We start from the raw sequence: 27,559 nt of genomic DNA, 5'->3' as shown, positions 1-27,559 counted from the left end.
CATAATCCATAGAAGTTCTATATATCGTGCTGCTAAAATTTTGTAAATATTACTATAAAATTAACTCTCTAAGATTTAAATATCAATAATGTCATGGACCCCCCGGAAGCCTAAAAGTGAAGCTGAGGCATTGATCACCATGACGACCGACCAGTTGCCTTGCAAAGCCCACAGCTTCTGCAGGAGATATGGTTTTCTGAGGACAGATATCGTGAAAATTTAAATTATGCATTTCAAAAGAACCAAATAAAGGGTAAAAACAGCTGTTAATGATCAAAATATTTATAATTTCTTTCGTTCTCTACATTTTTCTTCGCTAAGAAGGTGTATTCTCAGAAAGTTCTTTTTTGTCGAAAAGAGGCATTTGCTTTGGGAATATAGGGTACATATGGCGCTAGGATTCCCGGTACACGTTTGGAAAACAGCAGGAAGAATGCTTATCCAGTCATATATTCTTTCTTTCTCCATATATATATATATATATATGCTTGTTAAAGGCAGGCAAAAGTTCTAATGGGAATCTTTTTCAAATGCCTAAATTTGCAAATCCAATGCGCTCACCGTCAAAAACAATTATCAGGTCCAAATCGTACAAAGGAATGCAAATCGTCATCATCCACCACCAAAAAAAGAAAAAGAAAAAGAAAAGAAAAGGCAGAGTGGTCTCATCTCTCGAAGATAACAAATAAGCTTGGATCCTTCAGTTCAGCCCCGTAACAAAATTTCCACTTTAATTTGTGGAGAAATATTTTTCCAAAAACGTATTTCTTGGACTAGCATATAATAGTAAATTAGGCAGCCTCTTTGATTATTCAATTCGTTTTTGCAAGACAAGGAGGGAACCAATTTGTCGAGAATATTACTGCATGCATGGAAATGGAATAGATATCGAAATCCTCTTTCCAACAAAAGATAATGATTGTGTCAATTTCAGGGTGTCATCACTCATAATAAGCGTATATGAAGCGACACCTGCCTTCCTTTTTGTCTATTTGCCTTAGTTCCATCCATGGTCTGTCCAATATTCTCGATGAAGGAAAATTAATGAAACCAAAAAAAAAAATGTTATATATAAATTTGTCAAAAAATGAAGCACAAAAAATCGTAAAATGGGACTAAAATATTCGCACCTTTCCATCTTAAATCTGCACTTAGATGTATCGATGACTTGTACTATTAGCATCGAAATTTACACAGGATGTAGATTTAAAATGGAGATTATTGTACTGAAAACTTTTTCTTGAAAACACAAGCTGTCGTATGAAGTGCTAAAAATGTTATATATAAATTTGTCTAATTTGATTCTTGAACGTTAACAATTTACAAATTCATGAAAAACCAAAGAATGAAGAACTTCTAGTTAAGCATTATGCAATTTAAACTTGAAAGCTATAAGGTGATCTCATAGATGGTTAATTATTGAAAATTTTGATTTCATATAAAGTTGCCACAAGAAGGAAAAAATTTCTGAAACCTGCCCAATTAATATAACTTGGCAGAGGGGAGGTTGGGTTGGGTGGAACGGGGGAAGGGAGTGTAAACAAGACGTCTCGAGTTCGAGTCCTCCCGCTTATACTAAAAAAAAAAAATCAATAAAAAAAAATAATGTAACTTGGGATATGAAAATCATGCGAGTTTCTTGAAACGACTAGAAAGTGGTGAGCTGAGATTACTTAATCGTCTAAACAAGCATCATGCATTGTCCCAAATCAAGCAAATGTGACAGGAATCTCAAAGTTTTGCAAGTTGGTCATGACAAAAGTGAAAAGGCAATGCTTTTTGTAAAGCCACACATCCAACTTTTCTCATTCTGCATTGCATGATGGAGTACTACCGCAACACAGTAAAGTGATCAACAGTTCAACACATAGAAAAGCACGTACGGTTGCAAATTGGCTCTAACTTGTTTTGCTCACAATAATATATATACATACAGATATATATATATATATATATATATATGTATATGTGTGTGTGTTGGTTGCAGAGGGAAAAAAATTATCTTAACAATTAATATAATGGATAGCCATAAAGGTTCTGCCACCAAAATAACTAAAAAGCAGAAGCCCATGAAATTGTGCGTGAGCTCTATCTATGAGACCAAATAGTAAAAGGAAGAGGGAAGCAAAGGTCCACTATACGTACTGAAAGAGATCCCCCATGCCATGATACAGAATATATGGATGATTATTGCAGTTGACTCCTCAATGTCTGTTAGATATCTACGAGGACTGGCTGTTAGATCAGATAGATGGTGAAAATCAAGTATGAAATTTGGTATTTGCTGGAACCAGTTTAAGTTCTTCCACATGTATTAATTTGCAGGAAAAGCAGTTAAATTAGTATGGTTCTGGGCCGGGTGACTAACAATAATATATATATGTTTCTTTAAAGTCATCACAGTGCGTGCAATTCTAGCTAGAACCATTTTGGATTTATATCTTATCATCATGAAAAAAGAAAAAAGAAACTGAAAAATGGATGCGATCGAGAAATGAATTCATTCAAATTGTTATTTTTAAGAGTTTTTATAAAAAAAATACATACTATAAATGAATTATTGACTATATATATATATAAGATAAAAATATTAATCGAAGACGTAAAAAGTTTTCCATATATACAAAAAAAAAGCTCCAATCCAAACAAGGCGAATGGCCCCGCACCTCAAAGTGATTGAAATTCACATCTCATAGATCAATTCGGGCCGGTGAGAGCAAAATTTCGGGTGTTGAAACTTGAAGAAACACACGATGTACGTCCCCGTTGATTTCGTTGGGTTACAGGCATGCAGGACTTAGAATATTTTTAGTTTAAGCAAGAAAATTACGAGCAAGAAACAATACTTAAAAAAAAAATAAAATTAAGGATCAACTAAAGTAGGATTTGATGCATTCCTAGCTAGGCCAGAATGAAGAATCAACCATAGGTCCTTTTTACCAATTAAATTGTGGGCCTAATTTTTTTTGACAATTAATAAAATATTTCAAAGTGAACTGAGGGAGAACAAATTCCCTCCATACTGATACGGTTGATCGATCGGTGGCCACCTTTTGGTCTTAATCCTCAAAAAAATTCTTAAAGCAAAACCAATGTCACCATGCCTACTTGTTGGACATGTCTTGAGCAGCCTAAAAGTTCCCGTCCTCTCATGTCTGCTAACCAAATTCACTTTTTTAATCCTTCTCATCTCTTTCTTTGCTGCAAATTCGATCATAGCTTTTGTATTTTCTGATCCCTAGCTATCGTTGATTTTTATTTTATCCTCCTCCTGATTTTTATACTTTCATTTTACGAATGTCGTTTAAAATTCCAAACTATACAAGTAGCAAACATGAATATATATATATATATATATATATGTGTATATATATATATATATATATATATATATATATATAGCAGAAATGTATGTACGTACTGTAAACTGTAAAGTGTGCTTGCGCAACAGCAGCAACAATATACAATAGAGGAGCCTTTTTATTTATAAGCTATAACCTTACTTCTCCAGAACTCTTCGATCGTCTTCTACTTTCAATAAAAAAGCGACTATCCTCTCTTTCTCTCTGGTTGCAGATATCTCAGTAAAAGCTACTGCTGAAGTTCGTCCTTTCCACCATATCTCTTCGCTCTTCTTCGATTTAGAGGTAATTAAGAGCTCTCTCTCTCTCTCTCTCTACAGAAATATGTTGTATCTGCAATCTGCATGTACGCATCTATATATTTAGATATCTTGTCTTTGTTTCCTTTTGTAAAATTCTGTTAAACCATTTTAGAAGTTAAAATTTTTCTGCAAGTAATCGAGTCTATTTCACTTTTACGTAAATCGTAAGCTTTAGTCATTCAACAGAAGCTAGCTGGTCAAGTGTACCTGAGCTTTTCCTGTTCACGCTCGGACACACACACACACACACACAGAGATCAGCCAGAAAGGGAAGGGAAGGGAAGGGAAGCAAGCTGCACGCAGTTGGAGGTGTGGGTGTGAGAGTTTGACAGGGTGAAGGTTTTACTATCATTTATGAAGCATTTCCTCGTGGCTTAGAAAGTTTGGGTAGGTACAAGGTTGGCACTGAAGGGTGAAGGGGCAACTTTAGATTTATGAAACTGTTTTTTTTTTTTTTTTTTTAGATCATCTAATGTTTCGGAAAGAATAAGGCTAGCTTATCTAGCGTCCTCCCTCCCTTTGCTGTTGGTAGAATTATGGTCTACGTGTGGTTTTTGAAGACTAAATTACGACTGTGAAGTAACTTGGATTCTTGTTCATCAACTTGGACTGTCAAAGAATAGGGTTGGTTAGGTTTACCTTTCGGTGGCGGTGGTACGTTATTGTTTTGGTCCAACCCTACATTTCTTTCCATACTAGGTTCTATATATGAGCCAAAATGCCATATGATAGTCAAATATATCGTAAAAGAAAAAAAAGAGAAATTAAAAAGATTGCAATGAAACCTCGAAAGAGAGTGGTAAATCTCGACTTGTAAGTTTACCTGGAACCTCAAGAGGCTAAATTTCCATCCCCTGACTAGATGGCTGCTTCACAACCAAGGTTTTGCTTTTTTGGAGAAACAAGAAGGGTAACAACTAACCAATCCGTTAAAAGCATATTAGTGTCGATTAAAAGTTTAGACAATCACCGAGCTTTGGCTCAGTGATCACCTTAAAGGGATTAAATTTCTCTTTGACATGTAGATCGGAGATTCGAATCTTATTTATAATGGAAAAAAAATTAAAAGTTTGCTGCGGCGGAAAAAAAAGGAGAGTTTTCTTATACTAACATTTGGAAAAAAAAATCAGGTATCCCAGTTTTTTTTGTTGTTCCTCGAAAGTTCCCTACCTAGTCACAACCATCATGTCATGTGACTGCTCAATTTTAGCAGGTAATTATACCACAAATGGTATATAGATATGTTTCTGGCTGGGTTGGTTCATCTTCTTATCCTCACCTACCCTGTATGCTTCTATGGATTTGTTTTTTTAATTACACTATGATTGTATCAACCACGAATTAATAACTAGTCGAAAAGGGCACGACAAAAGAGATTCAATCTCCAACATTTTTGGGCTCTATTCATCGTATGAGACAAAAACTCTTTTTTTTTTTTTTTCCGGTTGGCTGGAGCTATGTCGTCCAACTGAAAAGAAAGCTAAACAAATGTTTTCTTAATCAATAGATGGATTCAAAACTTTTGATTAAGACATTTTTCTGTTGCTTCTCGACAAATAGTATTGATTAAGACCTTCGGATTCCAAAATTAGAATAAGCATATGATCATTGAGTTGCAACTTGAGATTCTTTTTTGTCCAAGTGTTATGTTTTTACAATATTTATTCTCTCAAATATAAATTTGATTTGTCCTTAATTTTACTTGGATCGCTAAAAGCGTAAAAACCAACCATCCATCCATCATGTTAATCTTTTTGGGGTATTTACTCATACAAGCAAAAACCATTCTAGTCTAGTCTCATCTTCGACAGATTTCTGGGTCCATCCCTAGCTCCATGGTTCCAGTATATTGGTTTGAGACCCATAGAGCGAAGAACGCATAAATATATATTCTCCCTGGTGTGTCATCTTAATCTTTACATGAACCTGAATTACGAGACACTACTGCTCATTTGGTAGGAACATGTAATTTTTCTCTGTTCTCTCTAAAACTCATTAGTTTGTCGATTGAAAAATAAATAATTTGAGAAGCACTATGAAAAGAGAAAAATAGAGAAATTTTTTTTAGCCAATACGTACGTAGTCCAGGAAGAATGGACGGACGGACGGACTACTTTACTATAGGATAGCTTACACATTCGCTTGTAAGCAAATTATGGTCTCCAACGTATATTATATTATCGCTGGTAGTCCCTTATAAGCGAATTGTGGTCTCGAGGAGAGTACGTGTGACTGAAATCGAAATCACTGAGTTTTTTTTTTTTTTTTGGGGCTCAAAAGGCCCTTGAACAACAACTACTATAAACTGTTTTTACTCAATTGAAAGGCGAGGGCAGGGACACGGGTGGAGACAAGCCAGCGGGCTCGCGCGAGGATTCTGGTTCGCAGGTTCAAAGGAGAGTGGCACTCCACTTGAAAACTAAAAAGAAAATTTGTGAAAAGGAGGGCATCCGCATCCGCATCCATCAACAAATTTTGGTGGCGTCTGCATGGCTGGAAGGCTTTATGCACCGTGTAAAACGTACACGAGGATTCTCTTTTTCTCTCTCTTTGACAATTCTTTGCCACCCGGAGCCAGAATCTTTTTTGTTTTCCTCTTCTTCGACCCCTCTCTCCCCCTCTCTCTCCCTCATTCTATTACTTGGTATGGTACTTCACTCTTAAAATCACCGCTTTATCATTTGCCTTCTCACCCTTCCACCGCCTCAAATTTCTGGGTTCTCGATTTTAACTCAAGACCCTTGTCATTTTCGTTCGATTAAGGTAACACCCATTTGGCCTGGCATTGATTTTCTTGTTTCTTGTTCTAAATTTGAGTGTTGATTTTTCTGTTCTTTTTTTTCTTCCTCCACTGTTTCTTGATTTTTTCTCTTTCTTTTTCAACTTACTGGCCAGAATTATATTGCATAGCTCTCATAAGTTAGTGCGATTCTTTTGCGTGCATTATGTTTGTATGTTTTTCCTTTTTTTTTTTCTTTTTTCTTTTACCCTCCCCATGCCTCCCTACACTCTTCCTATCTCTCTGGCATACAATTCGAATCTTGAACGTGAACCTGACAGCAGCATTATGTTTGTACGTTACCGTAACAGGATGAGTTGGAAAATTTTCGGCAAAGTCACTTGCTTTCCTTCAACATTTGTTTCCTATTTTGGCCATTCTGATCATGGGGCATGCTTACATTTTCGTATTTATCAAAGGGGTAATTTTGTTACCTGTCATCTCTGGTTTTTTCTTGCACTGAAGTTGGGACTTGGTTCTGTGACCCTATGAATTTTACAGCTGGTGTTATTCTGGAATCTTGGGATATATAATTAGAGGAGGACTTAATGGTAGACCCCATTTTTGCCCTCATTCAATTCTGTGGATCCCATTATCTTTGTTGTCTCTTTGTTTATGCTTGTCCTTTTTGCTAATATTTATTTACCATGAATGTTGATGGCCCTCTTTCTTTTGCCCTTTTCTTTGTCATCACTGTAAAAAGAAAAGGATGGAAAGTTGTTGTACTGCTGTAGAATTTTGTTTTACATTATTCTGTTTTAGGAAAACTGGCCATTATATTTGTCCTTAGTGTCACATTTGCTGGAAGTTTGTTTTGATCTGCGCATGTGCTAGTAATTTGTTTAGTCGATATGCAGGACATTTGGTGGTTCCTGGGAAACAGGAACTCTATTAAATTTAGTATTCGGAGGTCCAATTCTAGATTGCCCGTATGCCTGGAAACAAGTACAACAGCAATTCAGCCACCCCCACATCTCGAATTGAGAGGCTTTTGAGAGTAAGAGAGTTACGGAAAAGCAGCAGAGCTTCTCAGTCAAGTGATTCTATTGATGGCAACATTAGGACTGAACTCTCTGAACACGATTTGCGCCTCAGAGACGGGGATGTCTCGGGAGTTTCAATAGTAGAGCAATATTTGGAAGGTGCCTTGGCTGCACTAGCACTTAATGATGGATGGGAAAGGATTGATGGGAAGCCCATCAGGCAAAGGCTTTTGGTGGTGGCTAATAGGCTTCCAGTCTCTGCGGTAAGGAGAGGTGAGGAAACATGGTCATTGGAGATAAGTGCTGGGGGTCTAGTCAGTGCTCTACTTGGTAAGCATTCTTTTTCTCTTCTTTAGACTTGACTTTATCAGCAATAGGTTCTATTCATATTGTTTTGCTACCTGTATTGAGGATGGCAAACAGAATGTCTAATTCCTGGAAACTTTGAATCGTTCAAGGCGTGAAAGAATTTGAAGCAAGGTGGATTGGCTGGGCTGGTGTAAATGTACCAGATGAGGCTGGTCAAAAGGCACTTACTAAAGCATTGGCTGAGAAGGTGCAATCTATAGGCTTTCTTTTGCAGTCGGCTTTTAGGCCTTATTGATCTTCATTTTTTGCAGGATTCAGCAAAATTATGTTTATGGATGTTGCAGTATAACTGGAATTTCATGTCTGAGGAATGCTAAGTTAGATATTTATCTTACTGCCTCATTGATGTTCTGCAGAGGTGTATCCCCGTCTTCTTGGATGAAGAGACAGTTCACCAATATTACAACGGGTATTGCAACAATATATTGTGGCCTCTTTTCCATTATCTTGGACTTCCACAGGAAGACCGTCTGGCAACTACCCGAAGCTTTCAGTCCCAATTTGCTGCATACAAGAAAGCAAATAAGATGTTTGCTGATGTTGTGAATAAGCATTATGAAGAGGGTGACGTTGTTTGGTGTCATGACTACCATCTCATGTTCCTTCCAAAATGTCTCAAAGATCACAATAGGAACATGAAAGTTGGTTGGTTTCTGCATACACCTTTTCCATCTTCTGAAATTCATCGCACATTGCCATCTCGTACAGACCTGTTACGTGCAGTACTACATGCTGATTTGGTTGGGTAAGGATTGGACAAACATACTTATCTATGTTTTCTGTTGCAGTGGTACAACCCTATCTTGTCAGAAGGGTCATGGATCGAGCCTTGAAATCTAGGAATTCAAAGATAATCTAGTTTCTTTTCTTTTCTTTTTTGTTTTGGAAATAAGTAAACCAAAGTACACAAAGCAATGACTAATTTTTATTTCACACAGCTTCACTTTGAGAGAATAATTATCATTTATCCACCCAAAAGAAACTGAAAAAGCAATACAAGAGCAGCTCAGTAACATGAATGCGGAGTTTTGTCACTGCTATGTTCATAAAAGATACCCTACAGATTATGCTTTGATACCAGCTAGCTTAATCAACATGGATTCCTTAAGCTGACAAAATTCTTTGTGCACAAAGCAAGGCCTCATATTTTGCGCGAGTCTATATATTCTGATGAGTCATTCCATCATGCATATTTGTAGTCTAGTCTGTTATTTAACTGTTTTTCTGGGCTCTGTCTCTGTCTCTGTTCCAAATTAGGCACTGCTGGCATAGTCCAATCTAACTTGACAATGAGTTCAACCTGTTCATGGGTGAATTTCTGCTGGGAAATCCCTTTTCTACTCTCTCTACTGTCTAAAATGTATTTCTTTGTTAATTACCTCATCTTTCATCTTGTAATTGCCACATTCAATGATATCCTGCACTTGACTCAAGCTATTGCATACATCATCCTAAAGTCTCCTTTAATATACTAAGATTGACGTATGGAACTTGCAAGCTGAGTTTAAGCTGAACACGTTTTGCAGCTTCCACACATATGATTATGCAAGGCATTTTGTTAGTGCTTGTACTCGAATACTTGGATTAGAAGGTACCCCCGAAGGAGTGGAGGATCAGGGACGGCTGACCCGTGTGGCTGCAGTATGATAATCTAATTTGTGCTTCTTTTCTTCTTTTTTTTTTCATTCATTTTCTCCTGTATAAGTAATTATTTTTTTCTTTTCTCATTCAATTTTTGTGTAAAAGTAGACTGAAGACTGCGTGATTAGTTTAAACTGCTTCGCTCTTGTAACCCTTGCATCTGTTCTGTTTTGGTGGAAAATAGTTTCCCATTGGGATAGATTCAGAACGATTCATTAGAGCACTTGAAGTTCCTCAAGTTCAGGAACACATCAAAGAACTAAAAGAAAGATTTGCTGGGAAAAAGGTACTCTCTCTCTCTCTCTCCCATACCCTTTTGCCTTCCCATATTTTCTTGCCTTATTGTCTCTATGGCCTTCTGATCTTAGTGATAGAAGCCACTGCTTTATTTAAGTTTGATGAAGTTGGGTAATTCTGTGTGATGTTTGTATGTTTATCTTCATATATGATCTGCATTTGGAGTCCATATGATTGATAAAGTATTAGATTCCTGTATTATGATTTGTATAAATTGGAAAATCTGTATTTTTGTTTGAATGTTTACATCTCATATCATAAGATTTCCTCTCTTCTTCTTTTGTATATTGATGAGCATGCAATATGTATCAGCTGTGGTTGTTCACAATTGTATCCACCCCCTCTGTCTCACTCTGACTTTCTCTCACACTCTCACACACACAACACACACACCCACATCCACCCACCCACCCACGCACACACCCTCCCCAGCCATAACCATACGCACACCCATGGATACATGCATCTATCATATTTGCATAGGCTGTGCGCTCACAAGAGTATCTATACAGACATGTAGGATATCAGCACATTCCCCAATCTTTTTATCGATCTATCGTGCTTTTAGTAGCTTTGTGCGCAATATTTTTAAGTGATTACCCTAATTTTGTATAATTGAATTTAGGGTGGACTATTAATTATATATGCTGCTTTTTACTACATTTTTTTGGCACTATTTACTTTGATTCTTACCAACTCGTGGCATTGAAATCTGAAAACTCAGTTATGTACCATGTTTAGTATAGAAATTGAGCAAAACATGTTGTCAAATATGCTTTGATAGTCATTTCTTCTTGTGTTCATGCACGATCTGATTCTAGGATGTTCTAATTTTATAACCCAGAATGTTTCTTTCAGGTTATGTTAGGGGTTGATCGGCTTGATATGATTAAAGGAATTCCTCAAAAGATATTAGCATTTGAAAAATTTCTTGAGGAAAATTCCTATTGGTGCGATAAAGTGGTTTTGCTGCAAATTGCTGTGCCAACAAGGACAGATGTACCTGAATGTATGCTTTCGAAATGATCAGCTCTTTTAAGTTCTTCTCTTCTTGGCAAAGCCATTAGTGCTTCTCCAGATATCAACTCTTCTTTCTTCCCTTGGTTAGCACATTTTGTATTTCCTTATTTATATCTTCTGCAAAGTGATATTTCTCTTATCTGGTCTTTACAGATCAAAAGCTTACGAGCCAGGTTCATGAAATTGTTGGACGCATCAATGGAAAATTTGGAACTCTAATTGGGGTTCCAATTCATCATCTGGTCAGTCTTTTCATTGATTTTAACGAATCTATTCTTTGCTTTCTTCAATTGAGCACTAGACATGTTTACTACTGAAAATAAACAGTTGTTCTTCCCCTTTGGGCAAATAATACCTTTCACAGCTTGGTGTCCTTAAGTTGATCTCTTACATAGACTACAGTTTTTTTGGTAAAACCAAGGATGGTGGCACTGTTTAATGCATCATTTCCAACTGCCATAGCATTTAGGTTATAGTACACTTTTGAGATTTCTTGCCCAAGGTAACTCACATGCTGTAATGTGGGCCTATACATAATTTCATGCCCAACTTCTAGGTCTTTAATCCTCTTACCATCCACTTATGAAGAATGACCGAAGTATATTCCCTATAAAGTTACTCTGGCGGAAAATCAGTTTTCTCTTTACCATTCTCTAATATTTAAAAGATGAAGAAATATTTTGCTGCTTTTTTTTTTGTGTATGTGTGATTATAAGCAACCCCATTTTCAGGTATCATTTGGCAAAAATATGAATGTAAAGTATCCATCCCTAAAGCAAATTTTTTTTCCTGCAGGATCGTTCTCTTGATTTCCATGCACTCTGTGCGGTCTATGCCGTTACTGGTACTAATTCTATGTTCTCAAGATCTTCAAATCCTCAGCTTTTGGCAGATAAGACTCTGTGTCCTGTATATGGCTAATGAACCTTTCAAAATGTAATTAATATAGTTACTGCTTAGAAGCTAACTGGATTAAGAGCATGATTACCTAAATTGTTCAGGAACGTTTGTAGTCTACTTTTGATTTTGGCTGATTTATTGCCACACTTTGCTTTGAGTGATGCAATTTGTGTGCTAACTTGATTTTGCTGGCTCTAATACATTTTTTCAGTGTTTCATGTTTCTGTTCTTTCTTTAGCACATTGAGTATTTGTAATTGGAACTGGCTACTTGTAGAGAAGAGGTAAATTGAAGAAAATTGATTCTTATTGTACTAAACGTGTATAACTGGTAAAAAGCAAATGGAAAATAAGGGAGAAAAGTTTCATTTGTTTGTTTATAGTTTCTAAGAAATTTTAATTTGCATTTTATTGGGCATGAGGCTTTGGCGTTGACACGTCTTTTCGTCACCTGTCCTCCTCTCAATTCTTTTTAGGGCTGCTATGTAAATTTTCGGTCACCTTGAACGTGAAATATGAGAAGCGATTCATTTCTTTTCCAACTTCGTCATTTTCAGTCCAAGAAGTTACCTTAAACTTTTTTTTTTTTTTTTTGGTTTAATGGTTTCTAGATTCTATGTCATCGGTTTCGTCCACTTTAATCATCTTGAATATTTTTATTTGTGGAACTAGAAATTAGTTGGACACAATGAACTGGTTCATTTTCAGACTTAGTCTTTAAGTCTTAATTAAACTGTGTTTTATGCAGTCTAACCTCAAGCATTTAGGATCTTGCATTAAATTGTAGACTTGTGACCAGGATTTGATGGCTTTGCTGCAATGATACTTAGATGACTCACTTTTCCTTCTCATACACTACCAGTCTCAGATGTTATAATTTGCTAGAGGCATCAACGTCCTCTTCATGTACTTAGAGTATTCTAACCTGTTATAACTCTTTCATATCCTTATCTTCTTGATGAACATTAATTTTTACACATACTAGCTGTCTAGGCATTCACTTATTAGAATGAAAGTAATTGGGTATAGAATATTATACTAATTTTTTTCTGGAACATATTGGGATTATTTCCCCATTTCTGTAATCTAGTCTGAGGGCATGATTCTGTAAGAAACATGTTCACAGCTGAAGCAGGCTGAACCACTGAGCGATGGACCATCTGTGCCCTAAATGATTGGACTAGATTAGGGCCTTCATCATCCTTAACATGTACCTATAACAAGATAAAAGTAAAATATGTGTGTGAAATATTGGCAAGTTAGGTGGTTGTGTAAGCAATTACGAGATAAACATGTTTAATTTTGTTTGAAGGCCTAAAGTAAAGTATGAAAGAATGACTTTCATCATTTCTGAAAACAACTGTCAGCTATCTAAAATTTCAGTCATCTTGATTGCAGAAATTATACTGATATCACCTAGAAGGTTGACTTTGGAAACCACAGTGGAGTTTCCCCAGTATTCATGGCTATTTCACAAATATTTGTTGCATCTTTTAGATCATATTATGCTTCAACCAAATGGTTAATTCTTTTGCTTCAATAGTGCATATTGGATTATAAGAGATGCAACCCTCATATTACTTTAGAAGTATTTACAGTTTTGTTGTCTCTCTTGATCTACATCTGCCTTTAGGCCTTTTAACACTTCCAAATTCCAATCATCATCTGTGTCTTGCTGATCAGATGTAGCACTTGTCACATCTTTGCGAGATGGAATGAATCTTGTTAGCTATGAGTTTGTTGCTTGTCAAGATTCCAAAAAAGGGGTTCTCATTCTCAGTGAGGCAAGTACTGCCAACTCTTTGATACTGAAAGTTGTTTGTGATGATTTAGCGATTGAAAAATGAAGGTCATTTTCAAGTATATGCCCTGAAGGCAATACTTTATGCATCTTCTTGTTAGTAATTAGTTTCATTGGACTCTAGTTTGCTGGTGCTGCACAATCTTTGGGAGCTGGAGCAATCCTGGTGAATCCTTGGAATATTACTGAAGTTGCTGCTGCAATAGGCCAAGCATTGAATATGCCTGCTGAAGAAAGGGAGAAACGTCACCGACACAACTTCGCACATGTGACAACCCATACTGCTCAAGAATGGGCTGAAACTTTTGTTAGGTTTGTGAACTTAAGAGTGTGATTATAGTCTCATTTCTTTTGAAACTCCATAAATGCTTAACTTGTCTCTGCTGTCTAATATGATAAAGATTAGTAAATGTTGTACATATTTATGGATAGAAGACAACTGCTAGACTTCCTTTTCTAGATTTTGTGCTGATACATTGTGAGAATATACCAATTGGTTTTCTTTTTCATTCATGCTACATATTGTAGCCTTTCTACCTAAATTGCCTACATGACCTATTTAAGAAGTAATTTTGTTGCAATTATTCTTCTTATGAGTCTAAATGCTTGAGCACTCCATGACTAATGACCAGTGCTCAAACTTCCAAATTTTAGTAGTAGTTTTGTGAAGGTTTTAAATACGTCGACCAAACTACAATCATATACCAGGAGTACCACTCATATCATGATGGCTTCTTTGAGACCACATGAAAGAATGCCTAATCTTTCTGTGTAAATGTATATAGGTATCTTGTTGGTGGAGTTGGTTCTTTTGACCATAAGAACCATAAGAAACCAATACTTTTGTTTTTATCAGCGCCTTTTCATCATACACTACCTTACCATATACTTTCCCTTCTTTCTCGGCATGTCCAAAAATAATGCCTCCTTTCTAGAAAATTATGCTGATTTAACAGACTTTAGATTTTTATCGACACTATTTTTTTCCCAATTCCAGCAAGATTTGAAATAACTCATCTTTGAACTTCTGAAGGGTCCCAAAACCGGCGCGGAGAAATGTTACAACACTTCACATCTCTTTGGAGTAGATGGTAGACCTTTCTCTCTTTATCAAGAGATTCTTTGATGCAGAATTCATAGTTTGGGGAATCCCACAGAATGGTGAATATGTGGGTTTCTAGTGTCTCTACTATCATTTTGATTTCTTTTTTCTTCTTTTGGTAGATTTCTTTGCACTAGCATTTGTATCATCATCTATTGAAGTTTCGATGGCCATCATACATCAATTTCAAATATACATTTTTACACTTTCCTTATTTATAAATAGTCCTTGAGAAGCTGGGCCTCCAAATATTTTCTATACTACTAAATCTTTGACTTGTAGTGCTTTTACAAAAGATATTATATGGAATAAAATCATGTCAAGTTCAGTCGTACCTTCTAAGAGTTGCAGAACTCTTGTCCTCTTCTTGGCTTGTATTCTTTTACCAAATCTATCTTGTCTACAACCCATCTATTGTGCTTCATCATTTTTCATTGGCCCTGTGTTTGTTATATTAATTATGTGTCCTTGGCCTTGAACCATGGGATTAAATTTCACTGAACCAATACATTCTGGAATCGGCCTCAGTAGTCACCTCCTATCTTTTAGTGATTGTGCATGTGGTGACTGTCAAAAAATAATTTACTGCATTGTTTTTTCCCTTACTGATTGGCCTCTCTATTGTCATTATTTAACTTTATGCAAGTTATAATGATGGCTGAAAACATAAAACATTGAAGTAGGAATAGCATGAAACAGGATGATGTGCTTCTGTTGTAATAAATAATTATCGTAGCTACTTCGTTAGATGACACTCAGTTCTATTCAATATGATAGGATTTGATTTGACATGAAATAAGAAAGAGGAAATGACGTAAGGAATTTTCGGAAACTGAACTACTAGAGTACTCATTCTAGAGTTTGAAATTTGGTTTGCAGAGATAGACGTCTACTTGAAATTGTCTGCTAGTTAACTTTGACCTTTATGTCAATTCAGCCATTGAAGTTACTGTTTAATGGTTGAAGGGAATGGGTAAGATCAGGATCATGTATAAATAAATTGGTTTAGGAGAATTAAACGTATTGTAAGATCCCAGAATAGAATGCATGTCACCAAACAGGTAGGATAGAAACACAGAAATTTTGATTGCAATTTCTGTGTCACACGAAATCCATATGGAAGAGACTGTGTTGTTCAAAAGCTTCAAAATATTCCAGTAAAGTCCTTTTGTGCATCAAATATTAATTCACTATACTGATCAATCAGGACATCTTTACTTGGACATCAAATATATTAATGTAGTTTGAGAAAATTTGAAACATATCTTCGTCCTTTGCATGATAAATTAAATTTCATTTCTAGTATGGATTTGTATAGCTGTCACTCTCTCAACCCTTGGTATAGATTCTATTGATGGAATTAAAATGGTAGAAAGGAGGTGATACGGTTATAATGCGTGAAAGTGGTCATGCAATAGCGAAACTTAGTACAAGGTGAAGTGATGGTGATGGATAGGTATTTATGTTGAAAAAACACTCCTTTTATTCCCTGCTTTGGCATAAATTGTCTCATGCACTTAAGCTGATGGCGAGCCAGAAGCAGATTAGAAGGACTAGGAATGTGTTTAAACACAACTGAGGTCAGTATTGATCATCAGGTGATTGTCAGAAGGAAAACTACTTTTACCCATATTTATCTAGAATTTATTAGTAAGTTGAAAAAGGTAGATTTTGGCAAATGTTTTCAGCTAAAAATACTTAATACAATTTGCTTTGACCAAAAGAAGTGTGATGAATTTGTTCTGTGCTATGAATCTAGAATTTTTTGAGCCATTGATGCTCTTAGCAGGCAAATATAACATTGCCTTGAAGTTAGAGTTTATTGGTTTCCATGCAAACAAGTGACCATTAAGGATCGACTTGGTATAGTGATAACCTTTATCAATCTGCATATAAGTAGGTACAATTGGAGTTGAATCCATTGCTTCGCAGTTATTTTGGCTCGACTTTGTGGTTGTTATGAGTTGATCTCCAAAATCTCATTTTGGCCAAAAAGCCTAATTTAATCCACATGATAGAGGTAGTTCAGTTCTGCACAATTAACTTTTTCAACATTGCTACACATTTGATCTATTTAAACTGTATACGCAGTTGTCAGCCATGTGATATAAACCTCTTCTCTAAGAACTTAATATGCTCTAAACTACTATCCTTAAGTTGCAATTTGCAGAAAAATGATTTACGTACAATTATTATGTGCACTTTTCATTTTTTTTTTATGCCTCTCTTAGGGGATTCTGGCGAGTTCATTTATTCTTTTTACACGTTTATGGCAGCCATAATGGATTCCTATAATGTTTAATTAATTCAATGCATTCAAATGCGGTACGAAAGCAAAATCTGCACAGATTTGTTGCTTTATCAAGAGCTATCAACTTAGTGTGCTTCTGAAAACATTAAAATTGTTGTGATGGTTCAGATAAATACCCTAGCTATTTATGTTGTCTCAATCTCCATCTTTTGCTTTCTTTGCTTAGAGCTGATAAACTGAAATTGAGTGTCTTTTAACTGGTTTTGCAGTGAATTAAATGACACTGTTATTGAGGCTCAGCAGAGGATAAGAAAAGTTCCACCACCGCTTAATGTCACTGATGCAGTGAAATGCTACTTGCAGTCTAATAACAGATTGCTCATACTGGTATAATGATGTCTTTCTCATTTGATTTTTTTTTTTTTTGGTTGATTGAGTAGATTTTGCTGTATTGGGCATTTGAGTTCATAAAAATTGAATGATACAATTAGTACATGCTTTTGGTTGTGATGTAGTTAGTAAGCAATTTTGTCAGTTATATTACGGTATAGAAACAAATACAGACTTGATTTGCCTCTATTTGCTTGTTTCTTGTATTTTACTGATAAAAGTTCTTTGTACAGTTATGTTGTGGTACAGTATCACTTGCTTACAAGTGTAATGTCTTTTTGAATCTTTAAGATATTTTTTTTAGTATATGACATGAAGTGACACATCTGCCAAGGTGTGATATGGAAAATGATGAGAAGAATAAGCTAAAGAAAGTAAACATCAGGATTTATCAGGTCACTGACTCTACTAATTTTGGGAGTTTGTGATATATAGCATATTGGGTGAGCATTAACAAGTAGAAAGAAGCGTCTTTTGAATAAGTTGGTAAAATTACAGGGTGCTTAGTTCATTTTTCTACCCTTACGACAAAGTAGAGAAACTAAAGAACAAAGAGATGAGACATATATAAACTTAGCTCATGGTGCAAGAAAGTAAATGATCGAAAATTGGTAAAGCAAAAATTTAATAAGTGAACTTTTTGATGCATTTTATGCTATAATGCTGAGTTTCTCTATTGCATATTTTCTTTCTCTCTTGCTTCTTGATTTAAGTTATAAAGATCAAGCTTGTTTTAGCTGGTGACATATGTGGTGTAGATTTGGCCATATCAAATCCAAGGATGACATCATGGACTAAATATCAAATATCTATAATGTGGATATTTAGGGCACCACTCATGTATGTGTGTTAGATCGTACCATGATTTCATGGCTGTTGGTTTTAGATCCTATTATGATTTCATGTCTGTTGTTTTTGTTCTGTTGTGAATGAACCAAAACTGTAGGGTTTCAATGCTACACTAACTGAATCAGTAGATACTCCTGGAAGAAGAGGTGGAGATCAAATTAAAGAAATGGAATTGAAACTGCATCCGGAGGTGAAAGGACCATTGACAGCTCTTTGTAGTGATCCAAAGACAACAGTTGTTGTCCTCAGTGGAAGTGATAGAAGTGTCTTGGATGAGGTACGGGATCCCTTTTAGGTTCTTTACTTCAGAATGTCTTGTACGTCATTGTGAAATGTGTGTCTTTGCAGAACTTTGGTGAGTATAACATGTGGTTAGCAGCAGAGAATGGGATGTTTCTGAGATCTACCAAGGGTGAATGGATGACAACAATGCCAGAGCATTTAAACATGGATTGGGTTGACAGTGTAAAGGTATATACATATATGGTGGTATTTTTATTGCATCTTTTTGCCTCTGATATTTGGATTCTTTTGTCTACTTTTCAGCATGTCTTCGAGTATTTCACTGAAAGGACACCCCGATCTCATTATGAACTCCGGGAAACTTCACTTGTATGGAATTACAAATATGCAGGTAACTAATCTGTTTCACTAGTGTTCATCCAAGTTTGTGTTCTTGCAAATTCCCATTGCTACAGTTTTTTTGGTTATTGTCTTCTTCTCTTGGTTCCATGTTAGATGTGGAATTTGGAAGATTGCAAGCTAGAGATATGCTGCAGCATCTGTGGACAGGTCCAATCTCGAATGCATCTGTTGATGTTGCTCAGGGAAGCAGGTCAGTTGAGGTACGAGCAGTTGGCGTGACAAAGGTGAGTGGATTATTCTCCTGTTTTCTTTTTTTTTTTCCCAGCTTATTTTTTCTTGGTTGGAGAGGTTAGTACTCTGCCTGAAATGTCTAAATCTATTTTAGCTTAAAAATTGTCACCAGCTCCATCTTTTACATTTTTAAACCCCCCCCCCCCCTCTCTTTTTCCCAAAAAATATACAGGGTGCTGCAATTGATCGTATATTGGGGGAGATAGTCCACACCAAAGCTATTACAACTCCAATTGATTACGTGTTATGTATAGGTCATTTTCTGCAGAAGGTACATTTATCTAATCTTCCTGAATACATTGAAATTTTCTTGAATTTTTTGGCATCATTTTAAGTACTTCTAGTAAGATTCTTATTTTGCATAATGGAAGATGTTGCTCCATTTTAGTATCTTGGCTAAATGAATAGGTGTTAGACTTTCTTTCTGAGAATGTTTGCCTTGTTTTTATATGATTGCTCTTGGAATGAGTAGCTTCCCACACTTCAGTTTCTCTCTCTCCTTTTCTAAACCTATATAGAAAAGAAAAACTCAAGTGCTAAAAATTACATATCAACAGTTTTCAATCCAAGTTAGCTATACAAGTGGGCTATGGATTCTCCAACTCCACCTGGCTTTCTGCACGGTCCTATGCTGGATAATGGATGATGGGTAAACTGTCAAATTAAAGCTAACATGAGAAACATTTGTGACCCTGCAGATATCATTTAGGGATATGTGAAAACAACAAGTGAAAGCTCCTCTTGCAGAATTCATCACCTTGAACTATGATCATGGAATTAATTCCTGAGTTATCTCTGTGCTAAACAAATAGGTGTACAGAAAAGGGACAGGAAGGATATGTAGCCTGTATTTCTCTCTGTCCTTTGTACTACTGATATTTTTTATGCTCTTGCTGCGTATGTCAGAAAGATTTCACACTATCAGCTCATTCTCTTTCTTCAGTGTATTTTAAACAGAGAGAGAGAGTAAGAGAGAGACCTCCTTTATCTGCTTCTTCTCAGGTTAATTTGGGATATTTTTGAAGTATTTCTGCATGATATTAATGAACTTCTGCCGTCCAATTCTATATGTCAGCTGTTACCTGTAATATGCTTGTCACCATTTGGGAACTCATAATCAGTACTAATAAATATTGCGCTGCCTGAAGATGGCATGAATTTCAATATATCACTAGAAAAGTAATAAGCATGTTCTGTCGGGAGGCTATTGCTTCAATTATTAGAAAGGCATGTCAGTCAGTCAGAACATATAAATACAAAATGCAGAACTGAAAACATCTGTTGTTGTAGAGGCTGCAGTAAGAACCTTGTGAACCATCCCCACTATGCTGGTGCTCATACGCTGGTTGCCTGTTGCTTATTTTCTTCCATGTTTGACTGTTGCTCTCTTTTCTTCAGGATGAGGATGTCTACACATTTTTTGAGCCAGAGCTTCCCTCTGATGCAATGAGCATTCCAAAAATCAAGGTCACTGATGCAATGAAATTCCCTGTTGAACGACGGCCAGCTCCAAAGCTTCCGACCGGCAGGAACAGCTCAAAATCATCCCAGCATAAGTCTCAACGACCAGTCCTCAACTCTGGGGGTGGGAGGCGTTCATCCCCTGAAACAACATCGTGGAATGTGCTTGATCTTAAAAAGGAGAATTACTTCTCCTGCTCTGTTGGTCGCACTCGGACAAATGCTAGATACGTCCTGAATACATCCGCAGAAGTAGTTGCATTTGTAAAGGACCTGGCTGGAACATCTTCCTGAAGCTCCTTACTAAAATGGGATAGTTATCATAACACCTAGGTCAAAGTCTGGATGCTATGTTATGAATGTGTAAGCCAAGATAGCTTCTAGTAATTCTTTTCTCTACTAGTAGGCTAATTGAAGTGTCGTTGTCAAGTCTAAAAAAAACCACAGCAGAATTGTGTTAGTTTTTATGCAGACATCTCAGTTTTTATCTCGATGGAGACTTTAGATGCATCGAAATATATTTATGTGCAAAATCGCATCCTGAGGATGTAGATTTCTACAGTTACAGTTGTAACTGTGACTTGTTCAGTTGCCTTGACATTGGCTCCAAGATGATTTTATCTAGTTGTCCTCTTTTAACTTGCATTTTTTAAGTTTTCTTGTATACGTTGGTGATGTGAAGCATCATTGCTTCAATTAATTATATGTCACTTGCTAAATGTTTAAGCCATCGAAGACCCCAAACGGGCTATGCTTGGAGCTAGTTTGCCCAGAAGGCATGATGGAGGAGACCAAAAATGGAGGTGTATCCAAGAATTGTGTCATCTGTTCCAAGAATTGTGTCACCAAAAATGGAGGTGAAAAAAAAGGAACGAGAAAGCCCAATTCCATAGCAGAAAAATGGATTGTGTCATCTGTTCCTTTCTTATCTGTTGCAAGAATTTGAGCAAAGCTCATGATGCCTGTTAGTTTGATTAACCCTTTCTTATCTGTTGCAAGATTACATGCCACAATTGATATGAAAATATTCGTGAACCGATAGTTTTTTTTAAAAAAAAAAAAAAAAAAAAAAAAAATCCTTTGTCTACTATTACTGAATTGGCAGAAATGGTGGTGTATTGACAAGGTTATGATATCTTTATATTGTATAAGTATTGTTTACCTGTTCATAACTTTTACTTGTTGAACGGCATCTCATGATTATTTATCTTGCAATAACCAGATTATAGGCGAGGGGAAAACGTCACAAATCATACACAAAGATTCATTTTCGCAAGATTATGCCCAGTTTCTGCTTTAAACAAAGGCATCATTCAAGCTTGGCTTCGGAATCAAACAAATCAGATTAGAGGTAGCAAAATGGGTGACTTGGGAGGGGGGGGGGGGGGTTTGGGTTGGATAATATGGGTAATGGGTATAAGTGAGTCAACCCATTTATATCCATTTAATTAGATGGATATAAATGGGTAAGTCAAAAAATGAATTGGGTAACCCAATTACCCATTTATAATCCATTTATTTTAACTTTTGTAACTCATTTAAATTCATTTTTGTAAACTAACTTATCAATTTATACCGCCTTTTGCACCCATCATTAGTTTTAAATATTTACTTATAATGTTCAATAAGCCTAATTATCAATTTTTTTCCTTTCCGTACTTTATGTCGCAAAGTTGCATGCTATTTAATAATTGAATAATAAGAATACAAAAATTTGAACTAAGTACTATAAAAACTAACATAAAAACTTAATCCAAAAATTTTGAACCCCTAACATTTTTTCATGTATAAATTGGTAATGCTGAAAAATGAGCAAGTTAACAAACTAAGAAAAAATAAAATGATAAGATAAAACCAACAAATAATAATAATAATGAAGCAAAAGTAATTAACATCATGACAAAATGAAAAATCTGAAAAAATATATATATAGGTGGAGGAAGACAGGAGACTTGGAGAGAGACAATTCTAAATGGGTTAATTAGATTTGATGGATTACCCAATAATACCCATTTATACCCATATGCAAAAATTTTAAATACCCATATCCATCTATTCATGGACGGGTACGGATAAATTTAATTAAATGGGTTGATTTGCCACCTATAAATCAGACGAACAAGTAGTGTTATAATTGAAACCTTAGATCATCTACATTAGCGCCCAAGGCTGACAAATGTCTTGGGACGATGAATGCATCCCACGTATTATATCGATGAAAATATAGAGAGGACAATTGAACATATATATCATATGATAGATTCCAACTGTTACAAGCCTTGATGATAGGGCAAGAAATTTAAGAAAGCCCTACTCATATGGGAAAGAACTAACTTTTAGTCCGTAGACAAATGAAAAAGAACATGATAATATTCCTACTAGCTATCCGGAATCTGTAACAATGGAAAAAAATGAGCTGACGCTAAGATGAGAAACGGCTACAAACTAACGTACAAAATCATATAATCTCTAATACGGAAAATGCAGAATCAAACCCCAAGAGGTTTGCAATCGTTCTATGCAGAAGTTTTCTTGTTTGGTTCAAAGACATACTTTATCAGCGACTCCTTGATTGGTAGCAACTCAGGGAATTCGGTCTTCAATTTGGTAGCATCCATCTCATTATTGCTTCGAGCGGCAACTATCACCTTTGCTTGTTCTTCAAGGGTAAAGTTGGCCCATTTAAATTCTGGATCAATGTATTTTTTGTACATCTCCAGAATCTCATTATGGCTAACCACCCCAGGATTTGTGAAGTTCCATATGCCCCTGAGATTTCTTTTTGCCATCTCAATTGAGATAGGAAGAAGTTCATCCAAGATAGTCATGCTGTTGGGGATGTTAACCACTTTATTGTAGCGGGATATCTTGGTAATGAAGTTTCGTGGATTGCTGAGGTCTGAAGATATTGGCATCCGGACCCTGAGTGTGCACACATTGTCATATTCTTTCAGCAGCTCTTCAACCTGTATGGAAAAAGAGAAGATCAATCAGCAACATTCTATGTGTACAAGTTCTTCAAGACACGAATATTCTGTCAAGGAAAGAGACGTTACCATGGCCTTGGTCTTTGAATAGAAAGATCCAGCAAAATTAGGTATATCTTCCTCCTTAAACCCGATACCAGATCCCTCTGGATGAGCAGCATCATATTCAAATATACATCCAGTAGCAAAGTTCATCATCAGCAGACCATTGTCTCTGCATACATCAGCTAAGGTGAGAGTCCCCGTAACATTCGTACGAATTGTTTCAGTCTTATGTGACTCGCACCAATCAACATTGGGTCTGCCCGTAACACCAGCAGCATTGAAAACATGTGTCGGCTTGACAGCTTGAATGTCTGCCAAAAGCTGTGACCGATTTTCCAGCCGCCCCATTCCATACTCATAAGAAATCCCTTGTTTCTCACATAATTTCCCGAGCAGACCACCAATCCACCCTGTCCTACCATAAATCAAAAACTTGAGGACTGGTTTATTTGGTGGGTTGCTGCTCTTAGCAGTAGGGACCACCATTTTGCTCTGATGAGAATTCTCTAAGACTTCAGAAGATCCAGATTCATCTAAATGCCTTTCAATTCCACCAGGCATCATCAACATTCTAGGATGAGGAAGCAGCGCTCCAGTGACATCCCCCCACCAATCTGGGTTGCTGATATACCATTCCATAGTCTTTTTTAGTCCTTCTTCCCATATGGTCCTCTCTGACCAACCCAAGTCCTTCAGCTTCTCATCATCCAGGAAGTATCTCTGATCATTGAACGGCCTGTTCTCCACAAATTGGATGTTTGTCTCAGGATCCATGTTAAAAAGTTTGCATATATCTTTAGCAACGTCAATCACTCTTCGCTCCTTCTTAGTTCCAATGTTGTATACATGACCAACTTCTCCCCTGTGAAGAATAACTTCAAATGCCTCGGCAACATCCTCACAGTAGAGATAACTTCGTACATTAGAACCATCACCGTGAATGGGAAGAGGCTTCCCTCTCATAGCCAAAAGGATAAACTTTGGGATTAACTTTTCTGGAAATTGATTAGGACCATAAACATTATTTCCTCGCGTAGTTATTACAGGTAAGCCATATGATCTACCATATGCCATAACAAGCATTTCAGCTCCAGCTTTGGTGGCAGAATACGGGTTTGTAGGAAGGAGTTGTGAGGCTTCATGGTTTCCCACAACGGCATCTTCATCAGTCTCACCATAGACCTCATCAGTGCTCACATGTATAAATCTTCTCACACCGCCAGAAACTTTGCAAGCCTCTAACAGCACATGTGTGCCATAAATGTTGTTCTTGGTGAATTCAAAGCTATTGCCAAAGGAATTATCAACATGGGTCTGTGCAGCAAAGTGCATAATTGTGTCAATTGACTCAGTGATAAGCAAGTAGTTGACAAGATCAGCACTTGCAATATCCCCTTTAACAAACTTGTATTTTGGGGATGATTGAGAGGGAAGCAGGTTCTTCATATTTGAGCAATAGTCAAGCTTGTCAAGGACAACAATCTTGTAATCAGGGTAGCTTCGCACCAGCCGGTTAGCAACATGAGATGCAATAAATCCAGCTGCCCCAGTAATGAGAATATTCTGTGGCTTGTATGGCGCCATTTCAATCACCTCTAAAAATAACAAATCACAAAAACACAGTTCCTCATATCAAGAGACAGTTATAGGAATATACTTAAGCGATAATATCAATTACAACATCCATTTCAAATAAACATCCCCTGGCAATCAAAATATGGAAAATCTTATGCACGACTCCTAACAATCCCCTCCCCACCTGCAATAAGCCCTTTCAAGACATTGTGCTAGTAGTTGCCAATACCATAATGCTATTAACGGACACTCACAGCCAACAGTTATAAAAAAATTGCTACAAAACAATAATCATTGCCCCCTAGCTTTGTGAGGGTGCTTAAACAAAAATACCTCATAAACAAGCATAAATCAATCAAAAAAAGCCCGACATCAGTACTCAGACAGCATGATTCAGCACTTTCCTTAAATCTTTCAAGGTAGCAACAACTTGTTGACAAGGAAAGATTACAAGACCAATTTTCTCCCAACATACATTCAAGAATGAGTAAATAGTACTTGACCACGCTGGAAACGTTAGGCCAATGAAATAACAAGCACTTCAATCAGATCATAACCATCTTAAACACCATAAGCATCAAAAAGCAAACAAAACTCAAAAACTTGCCAAAACAAACGCATTTAAATATTAAAAAGGAAAGAGATAAAAGAACCCCCCCCCCCCCAAAAAAAATTCGGAACAAACTTGCACCTGATTCTATCAGATCCATCCAATAATTTCCGAAAACAAAAACCAACCCATTTTTCCTTTCCCTCCCTTAGTTCAAATCTCTGTACCAATATTAATACCTGCAGCTTCCCAAACAAATTTGCAAAACCCACAAACAATATGCAAAAATAAGATCTGGATCAAATGAAGCAATGCCAATCACAGATCATACACAAATGCATGAGAATTAAGCACATTTCTCTAAAGATCTAATCTATTTCCATCATAACCGAACCCCAGATAATAAATTCCATCAGAATTCTAAAATCAATAACCAAAATATTTTTTTAACAAAAAAAAAGAGCAAGGAGTTGAGTTGGATGGATGATAAACTTACAGGTAAAATTCAATTCAATTGAAGTCTAACCCAGATGAAACAATGCGGAGCAAATATATAGAAAAAAAAAAAAAGAGAGAGAAAAATTTTTTGAGCGATGAAGAGACACCAAGGCGAGAAGTGAGGATGGTCAAGCAATGTCTTTGTTTCTCTCCTTTCTTCTTGATTTATAGGACTACATGCAGTACAAATACGATCAAGGGGAGAGAGAGAAATAGAGAAAGAGAGCAGTGAAAATTCTCATTGCGTGTTCGGATGGGACCGGTTGGGGGTGGATCGAGGGGGAAAAAACATGGGTCGTGTGAAATTACGAGAACGGGCTTTATATGGTGTGGCAACTGGCAACTGGCAACTACGTCACGCGGTTTTCGCGGTGGTGGTGGTGCTGGCCGGGGTGTCGGCGGCGAGAAGAACTTATGCATTCCGTGTGACAAGTGCAGATAGTTACTTGCGCCCACCACACTCATCTATCAGGGAGTTGAGCGCCACGCGTCGGCTGATTTTGGGGGGCAAACATGGAAAGTGAAAAATAAAGCCCCCCTGAAATTGGAAAAGTATTTGTCTAGCCCAGTGTAAATGTTCACATAATACGTGTAAACAGTTAAAGGATGAATGCACATATTTAATTGTAAATCTAGATGGGATTTCTTATTAGTTCTACCAGCAAATCTAAAATTCAATTTATATTTTAGACTGCAAATTGTTTCTGGAGTACAATTGGCTGCTTTGGGCAAGCAATGGTTGGTGTGGATTGTACATTGGTCACCCTTTGATGGGTGGAATGAACAGATTCTTTGTTTCATATTTTTACGAATCTGTCTAACACGTGTCTGCACGATACTGCTTAAAATATTAATATTTTAAAATTTTAAAATTAAACAGGAAAAATGTACAAATACAAAGTACGATAATAATTATTAGTATGCATTCACGTGATAGATTATGTATGATTGAAGTGTTTTAATAAGTGTTAATTGAGTACCCGTTAAAAAAGTCATATTTTATTTGACTCTTTTATTCCGTTGCTATTTCACATTTGTAGGAAACTTCAAAAACAAATAGGGATTAGCCGTTTTTCATTGAGATGATAAACTAAAAGTAAGAAAAACTTTAGGAAGATTTTTTTTTGTCTCTTTAGGTTCGTAACTTTGTATAACAGGCATTGGTTAATGGGCATAGGTAGTAAAAATTAAATCAAAGAGTATATAAAGGTCAGAGTAAGAGAAGTGACAAATGTAAAAATGTATGCAGATAAAAGGCCAAAGATAAACCCGTATTATCCACCTGCCAATTTTAGGCAGCAATCATTAATAAAAGACCAAAGAAAGCTTATTTTGTTTTCATTTTTTTTTCTTTTCCAATTTTCCTTTGGTCTTCCCAAAAAATCAGTATTATCTAATTAAGATTTCAACATTTTGGGTGCGTTTGATAAAATTAAAATTTAAAAACTGAAATTTAAAATCTAAAGTTTGAATCCATTAAGTTATTGATCTGTTAAATATTAAATCAAATACATTTGAATAT

The 27,559-nt window shown here is 36.3% G+C and overlaps 2 protein-coding genes across 5 annotated transcripts; one reads left to right on the top strand and one right to left on the bottom strand.

The window, feature by feature from the left end:
- The first annotated feature begins 3,491 nt into the window (after positions 1-3,491).
- On the top strand, positions 3,492-21,027 carry LOC140004270 (alpha,alpha-trehalose-phosphate synthase [UDP-forming] 1-like). 3 transcript variants are annotated; one of them, XM_072049092.1, is made up of 18 exons: positions 3,492-3,647; positions 7,301-7,756; positions 7,885-7,982; positions 8,152-8,540; positions 9,322-9,436; positions 9,621-9,722; positions 10,592-10,742; positions 10,907-10,995; positions 11,549-11,597; positions 13,336-13,436; positions 13,578-13,765; positions 17,076-17,193; positions 18,143-18,322; positions 18,394-18,516; positions 18,592-18,679; positions 18,784-18,914; positions 19,094-19,192; positions 20,320-21,027. In XM_072049092.1, the coding sequence occupies exons 2-18, from the start codon at positions 7,375-7,377 to the stop codon at positions 20,674-20,676; spliced, it is 2,760 nt and encodes a 919-aa protein (XP_071905193.1). In that variant the 5' UTR covers positions 3,492-3,647; positions 7,301-7,374; the 3' UTR covers positions 20,677-21,027. The 3 variants fall into 3 exon arrangements, with proteins under 3 accessions (XP_071905193.1, XP_071905192.1, XP_071905194.1); XM_072049091.1 differs by lacking the exon at positions 3,492-3,647 and adding an exon at positions 5,994-6,427; XM_072049093.1 differs by lacking the exon at positions 3,492-3,647 and adding an exon at positions 5,994-6,427 and having other exon boundaries at positions 7,290-7,756.
- Positions 21,028-22,606: 1,579 nt separating this feature from the next.
- LOC140006706 (trifunctional UDP-glucose 4,6-dehydratase/UDP-4-keto-6-deoxy-D-glucose 3,5-epimerase/UDP-4-keto-L-rhamnose-reductase RHM1) lies at positions 22,607-26,218 on the bottom strand. Of its 2 annotated transcripts, XM_072049089.1 has the most exons (3): positions 26,036-26,218; positions 23,439-25,009; positions 22,607-23,348 (listed from the first exon to the last, which is right to left on the bottom strand). In XM_072049089.1, exons 2-3 carry the CDS (start codon positions 24,996-24,998, stop codon positions 22,899-22,901), a joined length of 2,010 nt encoding a protein of 669 aa, XP_071905190.1. In that variant the 5' UTR covers positions 24,999-25,009; positions 26,036-26,218; the 3' UTR covers positions 22,607-22,898. The 2 variants fall into 2 exon arrangements, with proteins under 2 accessions (XP_071905190.1, XP_071905191.1); XM_072049090.1 differs by lacking the exon at positions 26,036-26,218 and having other exon boundaries at positions 23,439-25,139.
- Positions 26,219-27,559: the final 1,341 nt, after the last annotated feature.

This window comes from Coffea arabica, chromosome 5e (assembly GCF_036785885.1).
Source record: "Coffea arabica cultivar ET-39 chromosome 5e, Coffea Arabica ET-39 HiFi, whole genome shotgun sequence".
Classification (NCBI taxonomy): domain Eukaryota; kingdom Viridiplantae; phylum Streptophyta; class Magnoliopsida; order Gentianales; family Rubiaceae; genus Coffea; species Coffea arabica.
This window is presented reverse-complemented; position numbering and strand designations above follow the sequence as displayed.

Coding starts and splice junctions, on each gene's coding strand:
- LOC140004270 (XM_072049092.1), top strand. CDS start 7,375: ATGCCTGGAAACAAGTACAACAGCAATTCAGCCACCCCCACATCTCGA. Junction 7,983..8,151: donor CTAAAGCATTGGCTGAGAAG/GTGCAATCTATA, acceptor GATGTTCTGCAG/AGGTGTATCCCCGTCTTCTT. Junction 8,541..9,321: donor CTACATGCTGATTTGGTTGG/GTAAGGATTGGA, acceptor CACGTTTTGCAG/CTTCCACACATATGATTATG.
- LOC140006706 (XM_072049089.1), bottom strand. CDS start 24,998: ATGGCGCCATACAAGCCACAGAATATTCTCATTACTGGGGCAGCTGGA. Junction 23,349..23,438: donor ATTCAAAGACCAAGGCCATG/GTAACGTCTCTT, acceptor TTTTCCATACAG/GTTGAAGAGCTGCTGAAAGA.